Source organism: Eriocheir sinensis, chromosome 9 (assembly GCF_024679095.1).
Source record: "Eriocheir sinensis breed Jianghai 21 chromosome 9, ASM2467909v1, whole genome shotgun sequence".
Taxonomy (NCBI): domain Eukaryota; kingdom Metazoa; phylum Arthropoda; class Malacostraca; order Decapoda; family Varunidae; genus Eriocheir; species Eriocheir sinensis.
The window spans coordinates 17,793,859-17,811,599 of record NC_066517.1 but is presented as its reverse complement, the minus strand read 5'-3'; the positions used below and the strand labels follow the sequence as shown (position 1 = coordinate 17,811,599).

Below are 17,741 nucleotides of genomic sequence, written 5' to 3'. Positions count from 1 at the left end.
CTTTCCTTTATTATTTCCTTTCCTTTATTATTTCCTTCCTTTATTATTTCCTTCCTTTATTATTTCCTCCCTTTATTATTTCCCTCCCTTATTATTTCCTCCCTTTATTATTTCCCTCCCTTATTATTTCCTTCCTTTATTATTTCCTTCCTTCATTATTTCCTTTCCTTTATTATTTCCTTTCCTTTATTATTTCCTTTCCTTTATTATTTCCTTTCCTTTATTATTTCCTTTCCTTTATTATTTCCTTTCCTTTATTATTTCCTTCCTTTATTATTTCCTTTCCTTTATTATTTCCTTTCCTTTATTATTTCCTTTCCTTTATTATTTCCTTCCTTTATTATTTCCTTCCTTTATTATTTCCTTCCTTTATTATTTCCTTTCTTTATTATTTCCTTCCCTTATTATTTCCTTCCTTTATTATTTCCTTCCTTCATTATTTCCTTTCCTTTATTATTTCCTTTCCTTTATTATTTCCTTCCTTTATTATTTCCTTCCCTAATTATTTTTTTTCCTTTATTATTTCCTTCCTTTATTATTTCCTTTCTTTATTATTTCCCTCCTTTATTATTTCCTTCCTTTATTATTTCCTTCCCTAATTATTTTTTTTCCTTTATTATTTCCTTCCTTTATTATTTCCTTTCCTTTATTATTTCCTTTCCTTTATTATTTCCTTCCTTTATTATTTCCTTTCCTTTATTATTTCCTTCCCTTGTTCTCCTCTTCACCCTCTTCCTCTCTAGTTACACATTCATCTACCTGTGAATAAACTACCTTTCTCCTCTTCCTTTATCCAATTCTCATCCATCTCTCCCTTTTACTTCTCGCCTCTCCACCAATTACCTCTTTTATTATCCTTCTCTGTGTTCTATCTACCGTGTTTCTCTGTAATAGTTCACTCCTAAGTTTACAGGCTTTTTTTTTTACCTTCTCTCTGTTTCTCCTTCGCTACACATTGACATTTCATTTTCGTATTCCCTTCCTTTCGTTTTCATCCAGTGTTCCTGTTTCTCAATATTCTCCTCTTCATCTTCCTAGGTACGTTTATTCATCTGTCTCGTTTGCATGCGTCTTCTATTTATCTCTTCTTTTCCCTCTGTTGCCTTCACTTATTTTATTCATTCGTCTATTCCCTTGTCTTCGTTTCCGTCCTGTCTTCCTATTTCTCTTTATTCACCTTTTCATCTTCTTACACACGTTTAATCCCTTTTTTTTTCTTTGCGTATATCCTCCTTTTCTCTCTTCTTATCCCTCTGTGGCCTTCACTCATTATATTCATTCGTTTCTATCCGGTCTCCCTGGTTCTCATTATTTATCTTTTCATCCTCCTGCACACATCTATTTCCCTGCCTCCTTTACATACATACTCCATTTCTCTCTTCTTTTGATTCTATAGCCTTTACTCGTTTTCTTTTCCCCACACTTCTTGGTATTCACACACAGATCTGCCAACAAACATCCTTCTTCTCCTCGTCTTCCTTGTACGTATTTCCAGGCTTTGATTTCCCTGCAGGAGAAACCTCTTCCAAGAACCTTCCCACTTCCCTCTTTCTGATCTGGCGGTTGCTCTTTCATCCGTCTTTTACACGATTCCCCTCTCCCTTTACTTATTTCTTTTTATCATTCTACCTTTTCCGTTGCCTCTTTACACACGCACCTTTTTCGTCGCTACTCTTCACACGTTTAACATTTTCCCTTTCCTATTCTCTTTCTGCACTTTCCTCTCTCTCGTACATGCTTTTCAGTCTTTAACTCTATTAGGAGGAGAAAATCAAGACACCTCTTCTTCCGAAATTGACCTTCCTTTTGACAACTAATTCTTCTCTCCTTTATCGGAGCAGCGCCTTTTGATTTTTTTTCCCTTTAATTGCCTCCCTTGCTGTAAAAAAGTCTGACCATTAGTTTTAAAACCTCTTCTCACCCTTATTTCTTTTCTATCTCTCTTTTCCGTCACCTCTTCACATCATCAATTTTTCCTTTTCTGTTCTCTCTGCTTTTTCATCCCTCTCCTATCTACATGATTTCCACTCTTTTACCTCTACAAACATCTCTCTCCCTATTTCTTTTCATTCTCTGTTGCGTCACCTTTACACACACTTTAACCATTTCCCCTTTTCTCTTCTCTTTCTGCTTCTCTTTCTGCTCTTTCATCCTTTTTCTACATGTTTTCCAGCCTGTCCTTACTTCTACAACTCCTCCTCACCCATTTCTTCTCTCTTTTCCGTCGCCTCTACACACGTTCCCCATTTTTCCTTCTCTATCCAGCTCTCCAAGTATCAATAAACCTCTTACACTCTTCCCTCTCCAAGTATCAATAAACCTCTTACACTCTTCCCTCTCGGCGCTGTGTTCTCAGAAGCTCCAGCGTGCGGCTCAACGGAGTGGCGTTGTGAGAGTGGCCAGTGCATCCCGGCTGACGCTCGCTGCGACCTCGCCTACACGTGCATGGATAAGTCTGATGAAATTGGGTGCGGTGAGTGACAGAGGGGAGCTGCGTGTTGGGAGGGAGAGGAGAGTGGGAAGCGGTGGAGGGTAAGGAGGTTAGGTGCGGGGACGTGGTAAGGTGATTGGACGCAGTAAATATCAAGAGTGTGAGGAGAGAGGTTTGGGTATAGAGGGAAAGGAGGGGAGAATTGGAAGGGGTGAAGGAGGAGGAGGAGGTTAGGTGTCGGGGAGTAATAGTGGATGCGGTTAGTGCCAAGAGTGTGAGGAGGAAAGCTTGGCTGTGGAAGGAGAGAAGAGTGGGATGAGGTGGTAGGTAGGTAATGAGGTTAGGTGTGGAAGCAGGTGATGAGGTAAGGTTAGGTTAGTTGAGGTTAGAGGAAAAGTGGTAAGGCTGGTGATCAGGTTAGGTTAGGTTAGGTGAGGTTTGGTGAGGAAATGTGGTAAGACTGGTGATTAGGTTAGGTGAGGTTAGGTGAGGAGGAGTGGTAAGGCTGGTGATTAGGTTAGGTTAGGTTAGGTTAGATTAGGTTAGGTGAGGAGTGGTGAGGAGGAGTAGTAAGACTAGTGATCGGGTTTGGGTTTAAGTTGTTGTATTTGTTTTGTGTGTGTGTGTGTGTGTAATTCACCTCTTGGTCTGCTGCGAGTCTCTCTCGAGACAGCCAGCCGTTCCCCTACGGAAGAGCACAGAGCTCATAGTGCCGATCTTTGGGTAGGACTGAGACCGCTCACACACAACACACCGCGACAACGAGGTCACAACTCCTCGCCTTACGTCGCGTACCTACTCACTGCTAGGTGAACAGGGGCTACACGTGAAAGAAGATAAACCCAACTTATCTTCACCCGGCCGGGGAATCGAACCCCGGTCCTTCTGGTTGTGAGCCAGACGCTCTAACCCTGAGCTACCGGGCCGTGTGTGTGTGTGTGTGTGTGTGTTTTGTCTTGTATTTGACTCCTGAGTATTTCCCTCGCCTGGTATTTTCCTCTCCTCGTATTTTTCGCTCTCCTATTACCCTTCCCTTGTATTTTCTTGTCTACGCTGCCATTTACGTATTGATCAGAGGTGAAGTGTTCTGGTATCTCCCTCTCCTCGCATTTTTCGCTCTCCTGTTACTTTCCTCTGATATTTCCCTGTCTACGCATTCATTTACGTAGTGTTCAGAGGTGTAATGTTGTTGTTTTCTTTCCCTGCGTTTCCGTGTTGTCTTGTATTTCCTTTTCAATGTCTACACTCTCCTATATGTAGTGTTGAGAGGTGCAGTGTTGTTGTTTTGTGTTACCTTTTCTATGTCTCTATGTCTGTGTGTTCTTTATTTGCCATGCGTCCCTCTATGTCTCTCTGTGTTGTCTTGTATTTCCTTCTCAATGTCTACACTCTCCTTTATGTAGTGTTGAGAGGTGCAGTGTTGTTGTTTTGTAGTTCCTTTTCTGTGTCTTTGTGTCTATGGGTTCTTTTCAATCCCTGCCTCCCCTTGTAGCAGTCACGTCTCCATTCAGCACCTTCCTTCCTTGTATTCCTTCTCGACGTTCTCTTTAATGTAGTGTTCAGAGGTGCAATGCTGTTTTCTTGCTCTGGGTCCCTTTGCATCAGCCACGCCACACCTCAACACCTTCCTTCCTTCCTTACACACACAGAGGCTGAGTCGTGCGCGTCAGACCAGGTGCGGTGCGACGGCGGCCAGTGTCTGAACAAGAAGCTGTGGTGTGACTGGGTGCAAGACTGTCCCGACGGCTCCGACGAGAAGGACTGCGGTGAGTAGGGGAGGGAGGAGGAGGAGAAAGAGGAGGAGAAGGAGAAGGAGAAGGAGAAGGAGAAGGAGAAGGAGGAGGAGGAGAAGGAGGAGGAGGAGGGGATTAGAGGAGGACGGGTTATTAGAGATCGGATTAGAAGAAAAAGATGATGAATGAGGAGGAGAGAGAGCTCTTAGAGGGGTATTAGATTGCTATTACAAGGGTTGTTTGAGAAAGCAGGAGGAGGAGGAGGAAAAGGAGGACTTAAGAACATAAGAACATAGTCTCCAGTAGCTTTGTAGGTGTATACAAATCAACTCCTGGGAACCTAACCCCAGCTAACCGCACTATCCATTAACTTAACTAAACTTTACTTGAATGTATCTATCGTATTAACACTCACAACATGACCACCAAACTTGCAATGGAGAAGGAGGAGGAGGAGGAGGAGGAGGAGGAGGATGGTGAGGGGTAAGAGAAGGGTGGAGGAGGTGGAGGAAGACTCAAACTCCTTGTACAAGTTCAAAGTTTGCTAATTATCCAATATTGCCAAACTTATCCAAGAAACTAAAGCATTACGTCATTTTTTTTCCTCTTCACCAGGGAAAAAAGAGAGGCTAAGAGGCTTATATGCACCCACTTTCAAGTTTATTCTCCCCTTTTTATATCAATTATGGCACTTCGTTCTATTTTGGTTCTTCGTTCTATTCTCCCGACCCATTCTACCTGTGTATCCCTGAGATCCTCGGCTAACGAACCTTCCCTTTCCTTTTTATCAATTTCGGCACTTGGTTCTGTTCTCTCGACGCATCCTACCTGTGTATTCCTGAGATCCTCGCATAACAAACCTTCCCTTTCCTTTTTATCAATTTCGGCACTTGGTTCTATTCTCCCGACGCATCCTACCTGTGTATCCCTGAGATCCTCGGCTAACGAACCTTCCCTTTCCTTTTTATCAATTTCGGCACTTGGTTCTGTTCTCTCGACGCATCCTACCTGTGTATTCCTGAGATCCTCGCATAACAAACCTTCCCTTTCCTTTTTTTCAATTTCGGCACTTGGTTCTATTCTCCCGACGCATCCTACCTGTGTATCCCTGAGATCCTCGCATAACAAACCTTCCCTTTCCTTGTAATCAATTTCGGCACTTGGTTCTATTCTCTCGACGCATCCTACCTGTGTATTCCTGAGATCCTCGCATAACAAACCTTCCCTTTCCTTTTTATCAATTTCGGCACTTGGTTCTATTCTCTCGACGCATCCTACCTGTGTATTCCTGAGATCCTCGCATAACAAACCTTCCCTTTCCTTGTAATCAATTTCGGCACTTTGTTGTATCCTCCCGACCCATTCCAGTTGTGTGTTCCTGAAAGCCTCGCATAACGAACCTTCCCTTCCCTTTTTATCAATTTTGGTTCTTCGTTGTATCCTCCCGACCCATTCTACCTGTGTGTACCTGAGAGACGCATAACGAACCTTCCCTTTCCTTTATATCAATTTCGGAATTTGGTTGTATTCTCCCGACTCATCCTAATTGTGTGTTCGGAGAGCCATGCATAACGAACCTTCCCTTTCCTTTATATCAATTTCGGAATTTGGTTGTATTCTCCCGACTCATCCTAATTGTGTGTTCGGAGAGCCATGCATAACGAACCTTCCCTTTCCTTTATATCAATATCGGCATTTGGTTGTATTCTCCCGACTCATCCTAGTTGTGTACACCTGAGACACTCGCACAACAAACCTTCATTTCGTTTCCAGGCCGCGTCTCATTAGTCACAAGGCGAATAAATGATCCTCGCCCTCAATGTCCTCTGCGTGCCTCGGGGAACTTTTTTTTTCACTTCTCTGCTCATATTTGCGTCGAGTACGTCAGGGAGTGGAGGTGAATGGCGGGCTGTTAGGGAGGCGTGAAGGTGAAGGTGAGGTGTCGAGGTGAGGGTGCGGGTGCTGGGGAAGGGTAAGGAATGCAGGGAGGAAGAAAGACAGGAAGAAAACAAGGAAGGAGAGGAGGAGGGAGCGCGAGGAATTTTCGTTATAACATTTTTCCTCTCCGGTTTTCTTCTCTCCCTTTCTCTCTTTCTCTCTCACATAAAGAAGGAAGGAAGAAAGGAAAGAAGGAGCAGGAGAGTAATTTTAGCCACTCCAACCTTTTCTCTTTTTCTTTTTTCCTCTCTCTCTCTCTCTCTCTCTCTCTCTCTCTCTCTCTCTCTCTCTCTCTCTCTCTCTCTCTCTCTCTCTCTCTCTCTCTCTCTCTCTCTCTCTCTCTCTCTCTCTCTCTCTCTCTCTCTCTCCCCCCCCCCCCGCCTTTCACCAATGACACAGTATATACACTAACGTCGTTACCAAACAATTGAATTCTGTCATTGCCGGAAAATTGACTTCATCTGTTTAACAATAGAAACAACATTTGCATCGGCCTCCCACTGGTTGCACGAGCCTTTTCAGCGTTCATGAAGTTTAAACCGTCGACTTGTTATGCTGCGCCTGATGGGCCTGACCTTACCTGACCTGTGTTCGTTGGTTTGTTTCAGGACAGGTTTGTGAAGTATTGCGCCACGAGAGAAGTATGTGTGGATTATTATTTTACCGTATAGCCTGAGATCGATATTGTCAAACGCTCCCACCCTGCGTTAGCAAATTATCGTACTCAGCCACTCAGCACGTCGTATTTTCCGGTTTCTGAGTCACAGCTATCGCAAACCGACGCCAATAAGTAATGATTTTAACGATAACTTTAACTGGAATTTCGTTATCTGCGTGGGTAGAAAAGTTTCGGTCCCTAGCACTGAAAATTGCGATGTTCTGAGTACGATAATTTGACAACGTTGCTTCCACCCCTCACATCAACTCATTCCGAAGGCCGAAAAGGAGGTCAGTCGGGTTCTCATGAGTGCTTTTTTCGGTTAATGGTACAGAAGAAGGGTCAGACTACCACAAGGGTCATAAAACTACCCCTGGAAATTCCCAAGATTCCCACGAAAGCCTTGCAAAATGTATGAGACAACTCTGCCTTGGCTCCAAAATGTTTAATACGAAATATTTAATACCATGACTGTAAGTTTACACGGTTGAGTTTTGCATCACAGAACATAAAGTTTTAGCAATACTTTCCGGCCTTTTGCTCCGTATTCTTTACATGGAGCTGCGTTTTGCTTGACTTTTCTTTAATAATTTTGGAACGTGCTGGTGTAGAGTGTACCCCCAACTTTACCTTACCATTAAGCAGTGGAAATAGACTAATACCCTTGCCACTCCCTGCCCTCCCGCTCCACCCACATCCCCGTAATGCGCTGTTTATGCATGAAGGTTTCTGCCTGGCTCTGCTGCGGCCCAAAGGCACTGCGCCTTTGGGAGATGAGAGAACAGTGTTGCATTAGGGGGGTGGCCCGGAGGAGGGTGGCGTCGGCGGCTGTGGTAGCATGGGAATTTGGGGTTCAGGGGGTAGTGTTGGCGGATGCTGGGGTCTCGGGGGACGGGCTGTTTTAGGTGTTGTCTATTGTTGCAGAGAAGGAATAGATAAACATTGAATTATTGGGGTGTTGGAGGGAGTGTTGAGGGAAGCTGAGGTGTCTGCGGAGGGTGTTGGGGGAGGCTGGGATGTCGGAGGGGAGGATGTTTTAAGTGTTGGCTAGACTTGCAATAAAAAGATAGACAAACTGAATTAACTGGGGTGTTGAGGGGGTGTTGAGGGGGTGTTGGAGAAGTCTGGGGTGTAAGATAGGTGGTGTTTTAAATGTTGTCTAGACTTACAGTGATGGGACAGACAAAACTGATTAATATAAAGTCCGTAAATTCTTTGGGAAGCAGAGGACGGGGTGCTGGGGGAGGCTGGGGTGTCTGGGGGAGGGTTATTTTAAGTGATGTCTAGACTTGGCACGAGGGAACAAACACAGAATAAAGTGAAGTTCATAATTTATAATCTTTGGGAAACAGCGGATGGGGTTCTGGAGGAGGCTGGGGTAGTTGGGGGAGGCTGGGGTGTCTGGGGAGGGTTATATTAAGTGATGTCTAGACTTGCCATGAGGGAACAAACAAACACAGAATAAACTGAAGTCCATAATTTCTAATCCTTGGGAAGCAGCGGACGGGGTGCTGGGGGAGGCTGGGGTAGTTGGAGGATGCTGGGGACTCAACGTTGCCAGATTGTCGTGCTCTGCCTCTTATGTTTGCCGATATCCGACCCCAAAACTGCTTTCATTACCCAAATAACTGCCTTTATATATGGTTGTCGTTTAAATGGTTGATTACTGGCGCTTCTTGGCAGCAGTTATTGGCCAGAAACCGGTAAATACTATGCTCTGAGTACGATAATGTGGCAACGGTGGCTGAGGTATGGGGGGAGGGTTAAGTATTGTCTGGACTTGCAATGATGGGATAGACAAACACTGAATAAGTTAAAAGTTCGTATATCCTTGGAGAAGCAAACAGGGGACGCACGAAGAATTTACAGAATCAACGTCGCCCATAAACACAAACAATAGTCACCGTGCACTTAAACTGGTCCAGAAGCCCCGCCCCCTCCGCCATAGCCACGGGAGCTGATTGGTTGGATGAAAGGAGGCTGGAGTCACCGTTGCCAGATTGTCGTAACCAGAGCATGTTATTTACCGGTTTCTGACGCCTAACTATTGCCAAAAAACATCAGGATCTAACTCTTTTAACGATAACTATAAATGAGTTTCGTTATTGGAGTCCAGAAGACAGTTTGGGGTAGGAAGTCGGGAAATATAAGCGGCTGAGTACGACAATCTGGCAGCGTTGGCTGGAGTTAGGAGTCAATGTTGCTAGGGAGGGAGGGCGCGGTAGGGTGCGGGGCTTCTGGATCAACTTAGTGTGATGACTTAGCATGACTATAACACCACCCACAGGAGGAGGATAGGTGTTATGAGCAGGACGTGTAGCGTACGTGTTGTGGGGGGGTAGGAGAGTGTATTAGTGTGTTGATGAAATTTTGGAAAGGTTGATGAAATAGTGGAAATGATTCAAGCTTCAGAGGTGAATGTCAGGTAAATTAAATCTCTCATCTATCAGGGCAAAGCAAAACCAATATTTGATCTCTCACTTTCCACCCCTGCCCTGTGTTCAGCGCCCTCCGCCACGCACCAATCCCGCCGCATCGAAAATATATGAAGCCCATTTTTCCATGTTTTTTTTCCCTTTTAGTATGTAACGCGTACTCACCTGAGGGACGGCGTGAATGTTGACTTACCTGGAACTCTCACTTTCACCCCTCATCTTCAAACCTCATCTTTATCCCTCACCACTAACCCTCGGCTGCACCTTTCACTCTCCTCCCTCACCTCTACCCCTTACCTCCATCCCACAATTCTAACCCTCCCTTGTACCTTTCACTTTCCTCCCTCACCTCTACCCCTTACCTCCATCCCTCAATTCTATCCCTCACCTGTACTTTCTACTTTCACCCCTTACCCCTATCTCTCACCTTCCCCTCTAACTTCTAACCTCTTCTTCTCCTCGAACCTCTTTCTTCTCAATTTCTGCAACATTCGCGGTCTTCGCTCAAATTTTCATTCTGTGGAACATCATCTCTCCTCCTCTAAACCTCACCTTCTCTTCCTTAAAGAAACACAGGTTTCTGAGGCTACTGACAGCAATCTCTACTCTGTTCCCTCCTACTATCTCTATCCTAAATTTCAATCCAAAGCTGGATGTTGCGCCTACGTGCGCAACGACATCACTTGCTCTCGTGCCCACGACCTTGACTCTTCTGAATTTTCCACCATCTGGCTAAGACTTCATTGTCATTCTATTACTAAATAAATCTGTGCTGTTTATCTCTCACCTAACTCTACCAACTATGTAAAATTCTTTGACTATTTGAATTCTAAAGTGGAGCACATCTTGACCCACTCTCCCTTCGCTGAAATCTCCATCCTAGGAGATTTCAATGTTCACCACCAGCTTTGGCTTTCATCCTCTTTCACTGACCATCCTGGTGAACAAGCCTACAACTTTGCTATCCTCAACGACCTAGAGCAGTTGGTCCAGCACCCTACACGTATTCCCGACCGTCTTGGAGATCGGCCCAACATTCTAGACCTCTTCCTTACCTCAAACCCTTCTGCTTATTCTGTCAAACTGTTCTCTCCGTTGGGCTCCTCCGATCACAATCTTATTTCTGCATCCTGTCCTATCGCTCCTGTACAACCTCTGGACAAACCGAATCTGCGATGCTTCTGGCATTTTGCTTCAGCTAGGTGGGACGACCTGAGGATTTAATTTTCCATTCTCGTGGAATGATTATTGCTTCCAGGATAGAGACCCTCTGTGTGTGCTCAGCGCATCACAGAGGTGATTGTCTCTGGAATGGAGCATACATTCCTCGTGCTTTCTCTACTCCTCACGCTCAAAAGCCTTGGTTTAATCACGCTTGTTCTCGCGCTGTCAATGATAGAGAGGCAGCTCACAAAAGGTACCAGAGCCTTCAAACTAATGCTAATTATGAACTTTACATTTCTGCCCGAAATCGTGCCAAATCTATTCTCCGACTAACCAAAAATTCTTTCATTAATAGAAAATGTCAAAACCTTGCTTTCTCTAACTCTTCCCGTGACTTCTGGCATCTAGCCAAAAACATCTCCTCCAACTTCACTTCTTCATCTTTCCCTCCACTCCTCAGTCCTGACGGCAACACTGCCGTCTCATCTATCTCTAAGGCTGAACTCTTCTCTCATACTTTTCTAAAAACTCCACTCTGGACGATTCTGGGCATATTCCTCCTACTCATCCCCCCTCTGACTCCTTTATGCCTGTTATAAAGATTCTTCAAAATGATGTTTTCTATGCCCTCTCTGGCCTCAATCCTCAGAAGGCTTATGGACCTGATGGAGTGCCTCCTATTGTCCTTAAGAACTGTGCCTCCGTGCTGTCACCCTGCCTGGTCAAACTCTTTCGCCTCTGCCTGTCAACATCTACCTTTCCTTCTTGCTGGAAGAATGCCTTCATACAGCCTGTACCTAAGAAGGGTGACCGCTCCAGTCCCTCAAACTACCGTCCTATAGCTTTACTTTCTTGTCTATCTAAAGCTTTTGAATCAATCCTTAACCGGAAGATTCAAAAGCACCTTTCCACTTCTGACCTTCTATCTGATCGCCAGTATGGGTTCCGCAAGGAGCGTTCTACTGGTGATCTCCTAGCCTTCTTAACTGACTCTTGGTCATCCTCTCTTAGCCGTTTCGGTGAAACTTTTGCTATTGCGCTGGACATATCAAAAGCTTTTGATAGGGTCTGGCACAAATCTTTGCTTTCTAAACTACCCTCCTACGGTTTCTATCCTTCTTTCTGTACCTTTATCTCCAGTTTCCTTTCTGACCGTTCTATTTCTGCCGTGGTAGACGGTCACTGTTCTTCCCCTAAATTTATTAACAGTGGTGTCCCACAGGGTTCTGTCCTATCTCCCACTCTTTTTCTGTTGTTCATTGATGATCTTTCCAAAACGAACTGTCCTATCCATTCTTACGCCGATGATTCCACTCTGCATTACTCAACTTCTTTTAATAGAAGACCCACCCTTCAGGAACTTAACGACTCAAGGCTGGAGGCTGCAGAACGCTTAGCCTCAGACCTTACTATTATTTCCGATTGGGGCAAGAAGAACCTGGTGTCCTTCAACGCCTCAAAAACACAGTTTCTCCACCTATCCACTCGACACAATCTTCCAAACAACTTTCCCTTATTCTTTGACAACACCCAGCTATCACCTTCCTCAACACTAAACATCCTCGGTCTATCCTTAACTCAAAATCTCAACTGGAAACTTCATATCTCATCTCTTACTAAATCAGCTTCCTCGAGGCTGGGCGTTCTGTACCGTCTCCGCCAGTTCTTCTCCCATGCACAGTTGCTGTCCATATAAATGGGCCTTGTCCGCCCTCGTATGTAGTATGCATCTCAATTGTGGGGGGCTCCACCACACAGCTCTTCTGGACAGAGTGGAGGCTAAGGCTCTTCGTCTCATCAGCTCTCCTCCTCATACTGATAGTCTTCTACCTCTTAAATTCCGCCGCAATGTTGCCGCTCGTTCTATCTTCTATCGATATTTCCACGCTGACTGCTCTTCTGAACTTGCTAACTGCATGCCTCCCCCCCTCCCGCGGCCCCGCTGCACTCGACTTTCTACTCATGCTCATCCCTATACTGTCCAAACCCATTATGCAAGAGTTAACCAGCATCTTCACTCTTTCATCCCTCACGCTGGTAAACTCTGGAACAATCTTCCTTCATCTGTATTTCCTCCTGCCTACGACTTGAACTCTTTCAAGAGGAGGGTATCAGGACACCTCTCCTCCCGTATTTGATCTTCCTTTCGGCCACCTCTTTTGTTTCTTTTTAGGAGCAGCGAGTAGCGGGCTTTTTTTTTCTATTATTGTTTTCTTTTTTGTGTGCCCTTGAGCTGCCTCCTTTGTTGTAAAAAGAAAAAAAAAAACTCTATCCCTCACCTTCTGTCCCTCACCTGTATCTTTCACTTTCATGCCTTACTTTCACCCTTTACCTCCCGCACACCTTAATACCTCCCGCACACCTTAATCCCTCCCCTCACCTCACCAGAACGCCACGTAACTACCCGTCAATACTGCAGTTATTCCGCGCTTACGTTCGCAAAAGTAGAAATAATTACGCTGCTTCCTTTTCATGGCTCGTGCTGGAGTTTCAATCTCTTCGTCAATTATTTCCGATCGGTGTGTTATCCTTTTGTTTTGCAAGAGGATGTAAACAATAATGAGGCGCCTATTCCTCGAAGCGCCCTGCCGTACGCTTTGTTATGCTTCGTTGTTGTGATGCTGGCTGGTGGTGGCCAAGAGAGAGGTGCACGCACAGCTTCATCGTTCAACCCTTACCCGCGGCTGTTAGAACGTGAATGGGTGTCAATATCTGTCGTTCAACCCTTACCCGGTTCTGTCTGAACGTGAATATATGTCAAAAGCTCTCGTTCAACCCTTACCTGCGGCTGTTAGAACGTGAACGGATGACAAAAACTCTCGTTCAACCCTAACCCGCGGCTGTTAGAACGTGAACGGATGACAAAAACTCTCGTTCAACCCTAACCCGCGGCTGTTAGAACGTGAACGGATATCAAAAACTCTCGTTGAACCATAACCCGCAGCTGTTAGAACATGAATGGATATCAAAAGCTCTCGTTCAACCATTTCCCGCGGCTGAGTTTGTGAACGGGAATGCCAAAATCTCTCGTTAAACCTTTACCCGTGGCTGAATGAAAGTGAATGGATGTCTAAAGCAATTGTCCTTTGATATTAGTTTCGATTGCGACGTCATGCAAGTCGAGCACTGAGTGGATGTTTGCATCACAAGAGGCGTTGCTATGAAAACTATGGCCATGCACAGATTAACCAACAACCAAAGCCCAACGAGGAAAACTAGCCGAGTTGATCCTAATGTAGCGAATAATTAAATGATTGGCTGAGCGAATTCATAAATGCAAAGGTGATAAACTTATAATGCTTCAAAATCTTTATAAGTTTGACACTGTTGAATAATTAACAAACAGAAAACTTTAGCAAACTTAAAACACAAGGAGTTAGGGTCTTTCCTCTCCTCTTTCTCATTAGCTGATGGCAAGCGTTCACTACCAAGAGCGACTAAAAGTAAAATGTGAATTCCGTCGTAATGGATGTGTCGGTGTGGGTAAAATACACCCGTCGGTAGCAGAGGCGGGAGGGTGGAGTGCCGCTGCTCTGCGCCAGGGGGAAGAAAAAGCTTGATTGGCTACGCGAGCAGTATGGGGGCGTGACAACCTCAAAACAAGTGTGGGAGAGGAAAACATTAACCCCAACACGCTCTCCGGCACCCCTTGATACAAAGCCGCCGTGTGTGTGAGGGGCGGGCGTGAAAAGTCAGCTCCAACCAGTGCATGTGTGGCGCTGCTCGTGTCCATTAATTAATCATGTTTATTTTTACCTGTCCACCCTCTCGTCTCACCTGCAGGGGGCGTGCGGGGGGCGTGCGGCCTCGGGGAATTCCGGTGCAGCAGCGGCCAGTGTGTGGAAGACCGCCACCGCTGCGACGCCTCCGTGGGCCTGCGGGAGGGCTGCGCCGACCTCTCCCACCTGCTGAACTGCTGTGAGACTTACTTTACGTTTTCTTTCTTTTTCCGTTGTCTTTCTTTTCCCGTTTTCTATCTTTTCCCGGTTTCTCTCTTTCCGTTTTCTTTCTTTTTTCGTTTTCCTCCCTTTTACATTTTCTTTCTTTTTCCATTTTTTTTATTTCTTTTACGTTTTTATTCCTTTTCCGTTTTCTTTCTTTCCGTTTTCTTTCTTTTTCCGTTTTCTTCCCTTTTCCATTTTCTTTCTTTTTCCGTTTTTTTTACGTTTTCTTTCCTTTTCCGTTTTCTTTTTTCCGTTTTATTTTTCCGTTTTCTTTCTTTTTCTGGTTTCTTCCTTTTCTTTTAGCCCCGTATTTTCAGACGCTTTCGCCTCTCACATCAACTGTTTCCAGGGGCCAAAAAGGAGACCAGGTCGGTTGTAATTAATGTATTTTTAGGTTCACGGGACAGAAAAAGGGTCAAACTACCAGAAGGGGTCATAAAACTACCCCTGGAAAGCCCCCAAAATCACACGAGAGCCTTGTCAGATAAGTGAGGTTGGGTGCCCCCTTATCCCCGAACACCGCATCACCTTGACAGCGTGAATATTTTAATCCCTAGGGCTACACTACACAGTGAGGCGCCTCGTGCTGCCCCCGCCAAGACACAAATAGACATTACGCATTATACCGGACCACGGCTCGCCTCAGTTCATCCCACACCACGCCACAAAAAGAGAGAGAGAGAGAGAGAGAGAGAGAGAGAGAGAGAGAGAGAGAGAGAGAGAGAGAGAGAGAGAGATGTAAAAATAAAGAAAAAAAGAAGATAATAATGATAAACAGCAACAACAATAACAACAACGACAAGTCTAGCGGGCCTTTTTTTTCTTTATTTTTTTGTCCTTGAGCTGCTTTCCTTGCTGTAAAAAAAAAATATATAAATACTGACAACAAAACCAGTAAAAAATAAATCCCTCCTTCATCTCCTCACTCTACCTATATAAAGTAACCCCCTGGACCCTTGACCCGTGACCCTTGACTCCTCCCCCCACAGCCGAGTTCCAGTGTGGGCCGGGGCTCCTCAAGTGCTCCTCCGGTCCCTGCCTCAACCGCGCCCAGGTGTGTGACGGCTTCGTGGACTGCCCGCTCACCTGGGACGACGAGGACAACTGCCGTGAGTGTTACCTGTGTGTTGGGGTGTTACCTGTTGGAGCGTTTTCTGCCTGTTGGTGAGGAGGCGTTGGACCACACTTTTATTTTGAGCTCTAGGAATGTGTTGGAGAGAGTCAGGTAACATAACTTTTGTCGTATTTAATCTTCACCATATAATATCTCCATCATTCTTCTTGCATAGTCTCGTACGTAAGAATGAATGAATGAATCTTGAAGGATGTCGATGAACGCAGAGATGTCTTGACATTTTAGAAGTCAAGCAGATCGAGCAACACTCCGTCAGTACAAATCTTTTTTAGCCAGTTCGTGCTCTCTGCTTCACCCCAAAGACATTCCCCACCACTTCTCTACTCTTGTGTCTTACGTTCCTGAACCCTTTTCTCACTAAACTTCAAGCTGTGAACGTGTGTGTGACTGACTCCTGCACCGTTCCTTTTCCGTGTCAATTCCTCGCTCACACTCCATAGGGCCGCCTCTCCTCACAAAGGCTTAGCTCTGAGGGTGTGACGATCCTTTGGCCGGCTGGCGGCCTTGTTGGGAGAAGATGGGAGATGGTGACAGCGCCCCTCAGCCCCTTGTAATACTGTACTGGGGCTACGTCTTTATCTCTCCCTTTTCTCTCTCTTTGTCTGTCTGTGTGTCTTTCTATCTTTCCCTTTTTCTCTCTTTATCGGTCTGTGTCTCTCTCTCTATCTCTGTCGCTATCTCTGTCTCTATCTATCTCCGTTTATTCGTGTCCGCGTGGGGAAGACGGTATTCCATGCAGGTATTTCGTATCAGTAAAATTGCCGACAAAGGCTCCCGCGTGTCTCCCTGACAACGAGGACGCCTCGCCTCTCAACCTTCTTCCTTCCCGCGGCCAACACCGCCGCCTCGGATTAGGTCTTGCGGCCGACGCCACTCCACCTTTATGGCGAAGATCTATTTGTGGCGCAGGATCGGGACATGAGCTGCGACCGGACTTATTTTTGTTGTTGTCTGTGGTGTTAATGTTCATACTTTTGCTTTTTTTTCTATCAATATTGCAATTTAAATAATAATGACAATTTTAATATTCAAACTGAAGATAATTCAAACTGCTAGACTCAGTGACTGCACTAATTGAAGAATATTAATGCATCACTCAAAATACTGGCAGTTAACGAGAATCTTTTATGCTCTCAAAGGGAACACTCGCATTAATTTATCAATGAAGATTGTTAAATAACGTCCGCACTCCACGCACTCCCTTACTCAGAGATTTCAGTCATTCCCAACGCGAAACAGTAAGGCTTCGTAGTCACTCTGATGAATTCCGGGAAGTTCTAACAGCAATCTGATCACGCAAGTACAAAAAACCGCGGCAGCTTCACAATCAGTCTCCGTATTACCATGATTGTGTGTTCTCCTTATTCCCTAATTCCCAGATACTTTCAGCTCACGACTAATTCCCAAGGCCACATTGAAAACTACTCGGGTTTTCATGAGTTTTTTTTTTCACATTCTTGGTGCAGAATCTTTGTCAAACTATCATTAGGCTCATAAAACTATCCATAGAAGCATCCACAGCCTCTGCCAAATCCTTAACAAATGTGGGTGTGTGAGCCCCGACATGTTTGAGAGTATGGGTCTTGTTGTGGTTGGTCGCAGCTACCATATATAGAGGCGCAGCTAGACTAGGTAGTGTCTAGGCTGAAAGGTATCACATTTTTCGTGTCGTGGTATTTATACAAAATCTTTGTTATTATCCTTATAACGAAACAATCTTAACACTATATGGCTCATTGGATTATCCAGTTATTTAATTAAATTCATGTAAAGGTAGTAAATAGCTGACATATGACAGAAGCCAGAGGTGTTGAGAGTGTGTGGCAAGGTGCGGGCGGGGCTGACCCATACCCGCCACCACCCCACTGGCCAGTTGCACATGGAAATACTATTACAGTCCATTCATGTCGCAGAGACCAAGGAGAGTTCACGGAATCCTCGCTGCTTAGACTCACCATCAGTTCCTCAAAGGCGAGGCTCGTGATGCCGCCAAAGACCCTTATCCTGTCCTTTGGGGGAATCGAACTGAGCACATGTTGGCATTTGAGAGATGAACTACCTTGGTTAACATATTCTAGGTTAGCATTTCTTTCAGTATTTTGCTATTCACACGAGAGCTATTTCCTGCACACTCGTTTGTTGGTAAATGCAAAAGGAAACACTGAAGAATAGAAAGTGAATGTGTGTGTGTGTGTGTGTGTGTGTGTGTGTGTGTGTGTGTGTGTGTGTGTGTGTGTGTGTGTGTGTGTGTGTGTGTGTGTGTGTGTGTGTGTTTTATAGTTGAGTAAGCAAGCAAGTAGCAG

General features: G+C 45.0%; 1 protein-coding gene across 1 annotated transcript in view; it reads left to right on the top strand.

Annotated features, from left to right (window-relative positions):
• The window catches only part of LOC126996293 (G-protein coupled receptor GRL101-like), a 222,614-nt gene that overhangs the window by 145,943 nt on the left and 58,930 nt on the right, over window positions 1–17,741 (top strand). The window contains exons 15-18 of the mRNA XM_050856670.1: window positions 2,357–2,473; window positions 4,081–4,197; window positions 14,143–14,277; window positions 15,293–15,412. Of these exons, the coding sequence (XP_050712627.1) occupies window positions 2,357–2,473; window positions 4,081–4,197; window positions 14,143–14,277; window positions 15,293–15,412 (489 nt within the window). The remainder of the gene's footprint in view (window positions 1–2,356; window positions 2,474–4,080; window positions 4,198–14,142; window positions 14,278–15,292; window positions 15,413–17,741) is intronic.